Source organism: Armigeres subalbatus, chromosome 2, assembly GCF_024139115.2.
Source record: "Armigeres subalbatus isolate Guangzhou_Male chromosome 2, GZ_Asu_2, whole genome shotgun sequence".
NCBI classification, from domain to species: Eukaryota; Metazoa; Arthropoda; class Insecta; order Diptera; family Culicidae; genus Armigeres; species Armigeres subalbatus.
The window spans coordinates 10,069,808-10,082,090 of record NC_085140.1 but is presented as its reverse complement, the minus strand read 5'-3'; the positions used below and the strand labels follow the sequence as shown (position 1 = coordinate 10,082,090).

The following is a 12,283-nucleotide window of genomic DNA, read 5'->3' as shown; positions in this document are numbered from 1 at the left end:
GCAAGACTTCGGTTGTTGAGGTTGTTCTCCAACTCCTGTTGGCTAACCCACCGAGCGAGCAGCGGTCGGTCGGTCGGTGTGGTGGCGAGGATATCGTGCATTAAAATGTCGCGCCCGTTGTAATGGAAATTGTGGTTGAAAACGACGACCATTATTATGCAATTACTGTCCTTGTGGCAGTGGTTGAATCAGTCCACGGTAGACTCTCTGCTTATTACATTACATGGCAAACGAGGATTTTTACTGCAGGGATGATTTTTAATACTTACAGACTGCTTAATTCATGACTAAAAATATACTAACTTCTGTTTTTTTTCTGAATTACTTTCAGGTACCCAAAAATTCATGGACGATTACATTTACGTGGAACGTAAGTTTTTTTTTTGCAAGCAAAGACTTCAATTTAGGAATTTAATCAACCGCTACAATGCAAAACAAAACACAACGATGGAAGGGTTGGTTCATTAAAAAAAATAATGGAAAGGATAGAATTTAGAATTTTACCCGCTCGAGGGGAAGATAACGGAAAACCCAATGCAAATACAGCCCGAAAGGGTGCTTCCATTGTTCAGTCGAACTCATTAGTTTTTTTCTTGGCCTCCCAGTTTGATGAACCATTTTTTCTACAATATAGGAGGAAAGTGAGTTAAAAGCTGATTGACAATTTGTGTAAGATTTGAAAATTTTATACAATCTGAACCTCACGGAATTATTATTGGAGCTTCCATGTTTTCGGCAGTTGAAGCTTTGTAAAACATTTCACTTATTGAACAACTTTTAACGTCAATCACATGTTTCTTTTTGAACACTGTTTAGATTTATCGAAAAAAAAAAATTTTATAAGTTGCTTTTCCCATCTTCAAGATGGTTTTAACGAGGCTCGTCAAAATGTACCAAGACGTTCGTTCTGCCGCATGAATACCTTGGAAAACGAACTCCATTGAATTCGGAAAAGGACGTTCAGCGAACCCGAACCAATAAAACAAAAGAAAAGGTATCCGACCTGCTCATCGATTTTGTTTACACATTCCGGTACATACAGAATATGTAATGATTTATTACGGACTGTGTTGCCATTCAAGTCCGCTCTCGGTCCCAAGGCAAAAAGTCGACGAACGGACGAATCCCAAGCCATCGATTGATTGTTTTTCTGCAAGGGACAAATGTTCGATGACAAGGCCCGAGCGCCTTGTAGATGAGTCAAGATTGATGTTTCGACGGATACGATTATGACCCAAGGCCGAATATAAGGGATCAAAATAGCATGAAAGAGGTTTATGTAGTGCAGGTTTGAGTGGAAGCGGAAGGGGCGAAAAAAGATGAACGGATTTGTGCGACCCGTCCCCGTGACCCAAGGGGATTAGAGTTCCGGGTGGGTTCTTTCCCGGAGACTGGGCGATAACCTAATGTTTGCATGACATCGATGATGAAATCTTGAGTAGGGTTAATTAGAAGTGTCATACTGATCGTGGAAATATTTATTGGATCCCGGTATGGGTAGGAACGACATAAAAATCTCATCTGATGTTTTGAACTAATGCATACATTGGTGAGCTCATATGATCTTATGTCGCTGATTGATTCGTTCGGCGTATAGAACAATGATTATTAGTTCCAATTCGGAATACTAATGAACAATTGAAAAATTAAGTCTGCTACGATTGGTATATATTACTACTAACCTATATTATCGGGAGAGTTCTTTTTTTAATAGCAGTCGCATAAATAAAATGTCAATGCTTTCAACAATTGAACTGCTCCTTAAAAATTACTTGTAACAAGCAGTTTACACCCATTTTATTTTTGTTACTGTTGAGATGTAAAAAATTAGTAGTGTTATATCCTAGCAGCAGTTCTGGCAGAACTTACGCTGTCAACGGCATGAGCCTACCCACTCCTGCCAACATAAACGAACTTTGATTTCCGTTGCATACACCGGAGTAAGAGCATCACAGAGAAAACAAAAAGTTAATTAGGTATATTCGCATCCGCGTGTTCTCGGTGTTTATTTCATCATTCCCATACAAAAATTTGGCGACGAGAAGTTTGAAACTGCGCGTAATTCGGTGAAGTTGCGTTTAATTCGTAAGTGGTTTTCGGATTATTTTGGTGTCTGTACGGTTTTCGGCCGACTTTTTTCTGCATCATGGCGAATCCATCTGCTGCTGCGGTCGGCGGTGCTACGGGCCTTCCAACCGGTGGTACAACTGGTCTTCCTGTCGGTAGTTCAACGAGTCATCCCGTAGGTGGCGTTGCTACCATGCCGGCTACGTTTTCGCTTGAGCCATTCAACCCTGCTACATCGAAATTCGACCGATGGTTGGAGAGGCTGGAAATTTCTTTTCGGATTTACCATGTTCAAGCAACCGATTACCTACTCCACTACATGGGCAGTGCCACATACGACGTACTTTGTAATAAGCTGAATAGGGCCGCACCACACACCAAAACCTACGGCGAAATCGTAACACTTCTGAAGGATCATTTCAGCCCGGATCCTCTAGAAATTCTGAAAAATTTCAAGTTCGCCAGTCGCAAGCAACTAGATCACGAGTCTTTGAGTGACTATTTGATGGATTTGGAGAAGCTCGCTCAAACGTACAACTTCGAGGATCATCTGGACAAAGCCCTGAGGAACCAATTCGTCTTTGGCATCCGGAATCTTGTGATACAGTCGCGGTTACTGGAAGTTCGCAACTTAACCCTGGCGAAGGCGAAAGAAATTGCGTTTGGCATGGAAATGTCTCATCGTGGAACCGACGAGATGCATGGATCCCGATCAAAGAACGAGGTGCAGCACATAGAACATCGATCCAAGAAAGCGAGAAAGAAGAATGCGTTCCAGCCGGCTAGTCAAATTAGTTCGAATAGAAGTTCCATCCAGACCGGCAAACGAGACGGACAGAAGAAGCACTGTTACCGCTGCGGAGATGCTGAACATTTCGCGGACAAATGCAAGCACAAGGTCACTGTCTGCAACCACTGCAAGAAGAAGGGGCATCTGGAGAAGGTGTGCCAGTCAAAGTTCAAGGAAAAGAGGGGCACCGATGGCGCACACCACTTGGAAGAACCTTGCGTTATTAAGGACGTATTCCATCTACATGCAGTTCGAGGTCTTGCTGGTATGTTTCTTTTGTATTTGACGATCAATCACAAAGAGTTAACATTCGAAGTTGATACCGGCTCTCCTGTATCCCTTATTAATGTACGAGACAAACGACAATACTTTTACGACTTGAAAATCCTTCCTACAACTACACGGCTAGTAAGCTACTGCGATAATGATATCGGTGTACTCGGTAAGATTATGGTTAAAGTTGTTGCAAATGGTGAGGAGCTTACGTTGCCCCTGCACATTGCGGAATCCAGCAGGCACCCCTTGCAAGGCCGCGATTGGTTGCTAGCATTGAAGTTGGATTTCAATCGCGTTTTTAGACCCGGTACACAATCGGTTTCCTATTGTGGCGGCAATGATTAATCCACCGCCACTGCGTTAAATGATTTGCTCAATAAATTTTCATATGTTTTCGAAGGACGTGTAGGTAAAATTGAGGGGATTCAAGCTTCGCTGACGGTTCGAAAAGATTCAAGGCCAGTTTACGTGAAGGCCAGAGCAGTACCATTTGCAGTGCGCGACGCAGTCGATAAGGAGATCCACGCGTTTGTCGGTGAGGGCATCTGGGAAAGGGTGGATCATGCGGAGTGGGCCACTCCTGTCGTTTCAGTAAAAAAAGTCTGGAGGTAGAGTACGGTTGTGCGGAGACTAAGATTTGTCTCAGGCTTATTTGCAACTGGAGGTTCGCCCATAGGACAGGGATTTGCTGACGTTGAGCACTCATAGAGGCCTGTTCCGCCCTACGAGGCTCATGTACGGTGTCGCTTCCACCCCAGCTATTTTTCAGCGGTTAATGGAGGAAATACTTCAGGGTATCCCTGGGATTACCGTCTTCATCGACGACATTCCCGTTACCGGTCCTGATAATCAAACGCACTTGCGTAGACTAGAAGAAGTATTTAGAAGGCTAAGTAAATACAATCTACGCGTTAATAGGGAGAAGTGCGAATTTTTCTCAAATCGTATCGATTATTGCGGTTACATGGTAGATAAAGCTGGGATACACAAGCTTCGCGATAAGATCGACGCCATTTAGAACATGCCGGTTCCTAAAAACAAGGATCAAGTTCGATCCTTCGTAGGACTTATCACTTACTACGGTCGTTTTTTTCCCCAACCTAAGTACGATTCTTTACCCACTTAATAACTTACTAAAGAACGAGGTTCCTTTTGTCTGGAACCAGGAGTGCGAGAAATCATTTGCATTGGTTAAAAAAGAAATGCAGTCAGACAGGTTCCTAGTCCACTACGATCCGTCGCTTCCGGTGATTTTAGCTACTGATGCCTCACCTTACGGTGTAGGCGCGGTACTCAGTCATCAGTACCCTGATGGAACTGAGCGGCCATTACAGTACGCTTCACAGACTTTATCTAGAACGCAGCAGAAGTATTCCCAGATAGACAAAGAGGCATATTCGGTCATTTTTGGTATTCGCAAGCTCCACCATTACTTATATGGTCGTAAGTTTACTCTTATTACTGATAACAAACCTATCAGTCAGATATTCTCGGAATCCAAAGGTCTTCCTACAATGTCTACGATGCGGATGCAGCATTATGCCGCATTTTTGCAAGCTTTCGACTATAAAATCCGTCATTGTCGATCTTCAGATCATTTCAATGCGGATGCCATGTCTCGTTTACCAATATCGTTCACTGACTCCGAGTCAGAAATCGAGGAACCAGATGCTGTTGAGATTAATGCTATACACACGCTACCACTTACAGTAGATGAGTTGAGCACAGCCACTCTGTCAGACGACAGTGTTCGCGAATTACTACAAGCTCTTAGAACAGGTAAAGCAGTTGACGGTAAATTTAGATTCGGTGTAGATCAAAAGCAGTTCAGTTTACAGAAAGATTGCATAATGCGTGGTTGTCGTGTATATATAACCACCTTCGTTGAGAATGAAGGTTCTTCACGAACTTCATTCAACGCATTTCGGTATGTCCAGGATCAAATCACTCGCTCGTAGTTACTGCTGGTGGGAAGGAATAGATAAGGATATAGAAGGTCTAATTAGGGACTGTGCTTCTTGTCGGGCTGTTAAGGCTAATCCACCGAAGGTTTCTTTCCACTGTTGGGAAACGCCCAGTGAACCATTTCAGCGTATTCATGCGGACTACGCTGGCCCTTTCATGGGTTTTTACTATCTGATACTCATTGGTGCGTTTTCAAAGTGGCCTGTGGTATATGTAGTCAAAAACATGACAACCGAAACTACAATCCACAAATGCAGAGAATTATTCAGTACTTATGGTCTACCGTCAGTTTTTGTGAGTGACAATGGGCCTCAGTTCACCTCAGCTGACTTCACCACATTTTTGGAACTAAACGGTATTGTCCACAAATTCAGCGCTCCGTATCATCCTGCCACAAACGGCCAGGCCGAGAGGTTCATACAGGTAATGAAATTGAAATTCAAATCTTTAAATTGCAATCGTTCCGAAGTACAAAGCGAAATTTGCAATATTCTCTTAGCGTATCGCAAAATGATTCACCCGTCTACTGGATATTCTCCGTCTATGTTAGTTTTTGGTCGCCAGATCCGCTCACGGCTAGATCTAATGATTCGTTCAATCGATCCGAACAGAAGCGAAGTTCAGTCTAAAGTTAGAGAACTAACGGTGGGTGCCAAAGTGGCGATTCGAGACTACGTCCACGAAAACAAATGGGAATTCGGGTTTGTTAAAGAACGTCTTGGTAAGTTACATTACATGGTACAACTTAAGGATGGACGGGTCTGGAAGCGCCATATAGCCCATCTGCGTAGCGTTGGTGCAGGGTTAACGGGTTCCCCAACAAACGTGACTTCTTCACGCGGCGAAGAGATCGGTTGTCAATTTTTCTACGACAACGCTATCGCAGTAACTTCAAATATGCCCCGACTTCGACAACGGAAGAAAACATCAATACTTTCGCGGACTTATCCCTTCCTTCTAATCCGACTGTTTCCGTTCCTTCATCGGGAATGCCAACGAAAAATTTCGAATGAAACAGCCAAAGCTGATGGATCTGCGAATCCAATGAGCTTGCCAGCAGATCAAGGATTGCGACGATCGCAGCGAACGATCAAACCACCGCGGAGACTTGACTTGTAACAGACTAGAAAAGAGCTTATTTCGCGGGGAAGAGCTGTTATATCCTACACGGAAACAAATGCATACCTACAATCATGAATAAAAAATCATGAAATCATGCGAGTTCATGAAATCATGATTATAATTCATGATTTCAGGAACATTATTATGGTACTACGCAATCTTCAACAGTCGACAAAATGCATAACCGGTTATGCTTCGAACACTCCCTTCCCAAGAAGCGAGAACGGCTGAAAGGTAGCACGCCGGACTCTCACTCGGTGTACTCGAGCTCAACGCCCCTGTTGAACTTTTTTTTTTATTTTTCGATCTCAACAACCAAATCGTAACGCATTGGTTGCGTTACGCAAAAATAAATCATGAAATCATGATTTATATTCATGGTGTATTTTCATAACATGAAAACACGTTGGATTCATGAAATCATGAATTATTTTCTCATTTCCGGGAACGGATTTTTACCCGTGTAGCAGCAGTTCTGGCAGCACTTACGCTGTCAACGGCACGAGCCTACCCACTCCTGCCAACATAAACGAACTTTGATTTCCGTTGCATACACCGGAGTGAGAGCATCACAGAAAAAACAATAAAAAGTTAATTATATTCGCATCCGCGTGTTCTCGATGTTTATTTCGTCATTCCCATCCGCCCAATATACAACAAGTAGTATATAACTAAAAAATCTGTCAATAAATATTGAATTCTCGCCGAATCTTGTAACATGTAGAAAAAAATCCAACAAAACCTAATTAGTTATTCGTACTCAGGCGCCTAAAAACAGACTCTGGCAGCCACTGGTCACCGCCATACGCACTAGAGGTCTTCAATCTATGACTAACTCAATTATAATCCAAATATACCCGTCAATTTTTGACGACGCCTGCGAAATTATAAGAAATCCTGGTGTGACTAGTTCGATGTCTGTAGAAGACCACCTGCTCCGACAGCGTTCGATTATTATGTCATTCTAATGCATAGACGTCTTCTTATTCTTTTTTGTTGGCATTACATCGCCCACTGGGACAATGCCACCTCGCAGCATAGTGCTCATTCACCACTTCCACAGTTATTAACTGCAAGGTTTCTAAGCCAAGTTACTATTTTCGCATATGTATACCATGAGGCTAATACGATGATTTTATGCCCAGAGAAGTCGAGAAAATTTTCAACCCGAAAATGTTCTAGACCGGACCGGGAATCGAACTCAGCCACCTTCAGCATGGTTTTGCTTTGTAGACGCGCATCTTACCGCACGGCTAAGGAGGGCCCCCAAATGCATAGACGTTAGCAATAATTCTTTTGAGCCAAGATTTGAGATCCGTGTCCGGTACGTTTAGAGCGTGTCAGCGGCCTCATTAGTCCGATGCCCACATAGAGGAGAAAAAAATCCATTTGAATGCCTCCCATGGCATGGGAAGCTTAAACCCATTGATAAGGTTTTGCCAATGAGTTCAATGGACAGATAAAACCGAATGGCTACCAGGTGGAAGCAACACTTCGAGACTTTGTTGAATAGTAGAAGTGACGGTGCATCGGTGAACAGAATAAATATTAGCGACGATGGACAAGCTGTGGATGTGTTTACCCTGAAGTTTACCCTGAGTGTTTACCCTTCAGTGAAACGGAATGAATGATGGCAAATTATGCTTGAACATGGTTATCCAGCGAAACTGATACGGCTGATTCGTATAACGTTGGCGGATCGAAATCAAGTGTAAGGGTTGCGGATGAAATATCGACGTCATTTGTTACCTTAGATGGATTAAAGCAGGGTGATGCACTCTCGAATCTACTGTTCAAAATAGCGCTCGAAGGAGCGATTAGAAGAGCTGATGTGCAAAGAAGCAGTACCATTATCACAAGATTGCATATGCTCCTGGGATTTGAGGACGATATCGATTCCATCGGGATTGATCGCCGTGCCGTGGAAAAGGCTTTTGTGCCTTTTAAGAGGGAGACAACGAGGATTGGACTCACGATCAATACCAGCTAAACGAAGTATATGGTCGCTGGCAATCAACGTGGGTTCATTAGTGGTGCTATTGTACCTCGGAGTGGTTCTCCCTCTACGGGTGGATATTCTGGTGGACTGTATGTATCCTTTCTTGGATCTACTGATGAGTAACGGTTTGGTGGGTTTACTTCCGCTCAGTTGGGGTTTGAAAACTCGTATTTTTATTCCACAACACGACACATTACAGTTTATTTTACAACACTTTTATTGTATTAGTCTAGACATTACTAACACTTTATTTACATTATTTACACTACATTTATTATCTTAATATTATTACAAAATATCGGCCCCTGACCGGCTGACGCAATGGTTAAATTCGTTTTTAATGGTGTATTTATTCATATGCACTCAAAAGTGTATTTCACGAGCGCCTTTCACGCTATTCGTAAGCCGTATGTAGTGGTACTCGGTTGAGGGGGTAGTCAATGATGATTTTAGGAGCTGTACAACCAAATAGGTGGTGATAGCGAAATGGTGCTGGATGGTGAAAAATTTGAAGTGGTAGAAGAATTTGTGTATCTTGGAACATTAGCGACGTGTGTAAATTATGCTACCCGCGAGGTGAAAATATTGCAGCTGCAAATAGGGCTTATTACGGACTTCGTAACCAGCTTAAGTCCCGTAGTCTGCAAACGAAAACAAAACTCGCGCTGTATACTACTCTGATTCTTCCGTGAAACATGGACGCTAAAAGAGGCTAATCGGAGAGCTTTCGGAGAGTGTTTTAGCGTAAGGTGCTGCGGACAGTACTCGGCGGTAAACAGGAGAACGGTATCTGGCAGCGCCGCATGAATCACGAATTGTACCAGGTGTATAAAGAGCTGGATATTATTAAGCTTATTCAACACGGCAGACTACGGTGGGCTGGTCACGTTCTTCGTATGCCGGAAGAACGTCAAGCAAAGATAATATTTATTAGCCGCAGGCTTCGCGGAAGGCCGTGTACACGATGGCTTTTTGCAGTTGAAGAGGACCTGAGGGCGCTCAATGTTCAGGGCGACTGGAAGCGATTGGCCCAGGATCGAGTCCAGTGGAGAAGGATACTCCATTCGGCGTAGGTTCATCGAAGAGCTGTAGCCCATTAAGTATCAAGTAAGTAAGCAATCATCGGCTGGTAAACAAACACACTTCGATACTGTGGACTACAACAGAAAGCACGTGCTTGTGAAAAGAGAATATGGAGGAGTGTAATTGATCTGCAATTGCCTTAGGTGGTTGGACCGTATTTATCACATTACCACTAAGATAGCTTTATGAGGTGATAAAATGTTCGAGAATTTTTGAAGGGAAGCTCAAAATAGAGAAAATAGATGAAGGAGCTATAGCCTCCTCTCCCCCCACCCCCTTACCTAGGCATCGGGGCTTGTTACGCCAATGGTTTTATGGACTGAAGCATTCCACTGAATACTTGCCAAGAGACTAGTTTGCGAATACATACGTGCTGTAGCACTTCAGGCATCCAGGCTCGATTTTATATCTTTGCCAGGTCGTTGGTGATCTTGTCATTTAGAGCTTGGTCGAGGATTGCCAAGTAGAAGCCAGTGATATGGAAATGCTAATATCAGCTGCCAAACTTAGACATACATGTTCATGACAGAATTAGAGGCAAAAGTGCAGATCGGATAGTTCCGTTAGGAACTGGGGAATCTAGTTTTAACTAGAAATACTACAATAAGAGATCGGCGAAGACGCCATCTTGTTACCAATCGAACCGTCAAAAGCGGTTCCATTTCGACTTGTTTACTTTTTGCATCCATAAGAAGCAAGCAAAAAGTTCAAGTGATGCCAGTATTATTTTCACGATTTCATGCATTTTCATACGTTGCCATTTCGACAGTTTTTCACTCCGCCGGTCTCTGGTTATGGGGTGGCTAGTTTTAACTAATTATCGTGGAATTCCTCAAATCAAGACAAAATTTTCAAAACGACTTATCTGCTTTTGTAAACAAATATTGAAACGACGATTTGGCGAATCTGATAGCACTCCCACGCAAACCAACATAACCAATAGGTAGGTGAAGGTGTCCGCTACCTGTTGATGGCGTTGGTTTACGTGGGAGAGCTATCAGATTCGTCAAATCGTCGATTGAATCATTGTTTACAAAAGCAGATAAGTCATTTTGAAAATTTTGTCTTGAAATGAAATTGATTAGCTTTTTCGGTGACGATGGAATTAAAAAAGGTATTTTTCACGTTACGCGTTTCGGCTTACTTCTCTCAAACTAAACAGTTTAGTTTCAACGAGGAAGTGGTCTGTTTGATTTTCTGGGTGACCTACGTGGAGGAGAGCGATCTCCCGATCACCATGTCGATGTTACCACAGACTTCTGCGAACAGCTTTCACTGTGATTTTTTTTTTCTTGGGGCGTAGAACCACTGCGTCTATTGAGTTGAACTTTTGTGGTATACCCATAATAACTATTAACTATGTGTTCGCATCTTTTAGTTTGATCACCATTTGTCAAGTAAACAACCTAAGACGCGTATTTTCCCAGTCCGGTATAATTGAGTTAATAAAACCCAATACCTTTCCAGGATTTGCAGGCCAAATAGGATCTCCTGGTTGCATAAAGCCACTATTTGGAAATTTAGATCTACCCTTGTACAATGCATCACAACTGCAAAGCAGATGTTCCGAGGTTTCACATTCCATGTTACAGAAACGACAGATATCAGTCTGAATCTGGCCAATATTTTTCAAGTAATATCTGCTCGGGCAGTGTCCGGTTATTAAGCCAGTAAAGTTGCAAAGAACAGAACTCTCTTGCTGAGCTCCAAGAGCTTTTCGGTTACTTTAACATTGGGAATTATAAATATCTTTGATTGAGCAAACTTTTCGGCAACCAACCAATTGGTCATCAAGCTTTGTGCTTCCCAGGATTTTAATTCCATTTTTATGGTACAGTCTGGCCAATAAACCGAGGGCCAATAAACTGTGTGTTTGAACCTCGTTTCGCAAGCTCACCTGCCTTTACATTACCTCCAATGCCACAGTGTCCTGGAACCCAGTACAGATTTACGGAATTCTCTTGGTACATCTTTCGCAATGAAAGAATGCATTCCCAGACAAGTTTTGACGTACATTTAAAGCTACTCAACGCTTTGAGTGCCACTTGACTATCTGTGATAATACAATTATTTGCATATCTATATTTCCTTTCCTTTCGTATAGGTAAATAAAGTAGGCAAATAAGATTAGATTAGGTACCTAGCGTAGTATAAATAGTGTAAGTTGCGATTGTTTTCTTCAAGTCGAGTCAAGTACAAGACACTGAAGACGGCCACACAGTTGTGGTCGAAATACGTATCTGCAAAGATAACGAAAATTAACTGGTGGAATTAAATGGACAGTACTTAATTCGTCTTAGACGGTTTAATATATTCCACTAAAAGAGCTTAATATATTTTTCTGTTGGATAGTTTCCCATTCCCACTGAGATCGCTATCCCAGGGCCGAAGATTCCTGCACACGTTTTTGTTCCTATTTTTGAGCCATCTGGGTAGAATTTTATGGAATCGTCTCTAACAGTGGGACCTCTGACATTCCAAACCATACGTGATGGTTCATATATGTAGTAAGGAATGTCATAGTTCTCCACAGGTTTCATCCAGTCTCCACTCATAATTATCACTGGCCAATATTGAAAATTTTGTGAGATACTCAAGTGGCCCACTAAATCGCCTGACTTGAATAACTTCAATTGTTTAAGTTTTTGCATACACCCGATTCTGTTTTTAAACGATTTTTGAAAAGTTGCTCCATTCTGCATAATTCGTCGAGAAATCATAAAACTTTTTTACACGGATTTTCGAATTTTGAACTGAAAACTTTTTTACACGGATCGCATCCCCGTGTAAAAAGAATCGGGTGTATTCTTGTCCGCTTCGAACTGCACGAATTCATACAATGGTAGCAGATTAAGAATTGCATCTAGCGATTTTGATGGGGTGCTACGCATCGCTCCCGTTATAGTAATGGACAATAACTTTTGCAGTTTTGTCAGCTTCTTCTGTGCAGTAGCCTCTTTTGTTTTTGGCCACCATACAAG

General features: G+C 42.4%; 1 protein-coding gene across 1 annotated transcript in view; it reads left to right on the top strand.

Annotated features, from left to right (window-relative positions):
* Nucleotides 1-327: 327 nt before the first annotated feature.
* LOC134214020 (igLON family member 5-like) overlaps nt 328-12,283 on the top strand; it is a 163,730-nt gene continuing 151,774 nt past the window's right edge. The window contains exon 1 of the mRNA XM_062693471.1: nt 328-370. Within this exon, the coding sequence (XP_062549455.1) occupies nt 346-370 (25 nt within the window). The 5' untranslated portion in view covers nt 328-345. The remainder of the gene's footprint in view (nt 371-12,283) is intronic.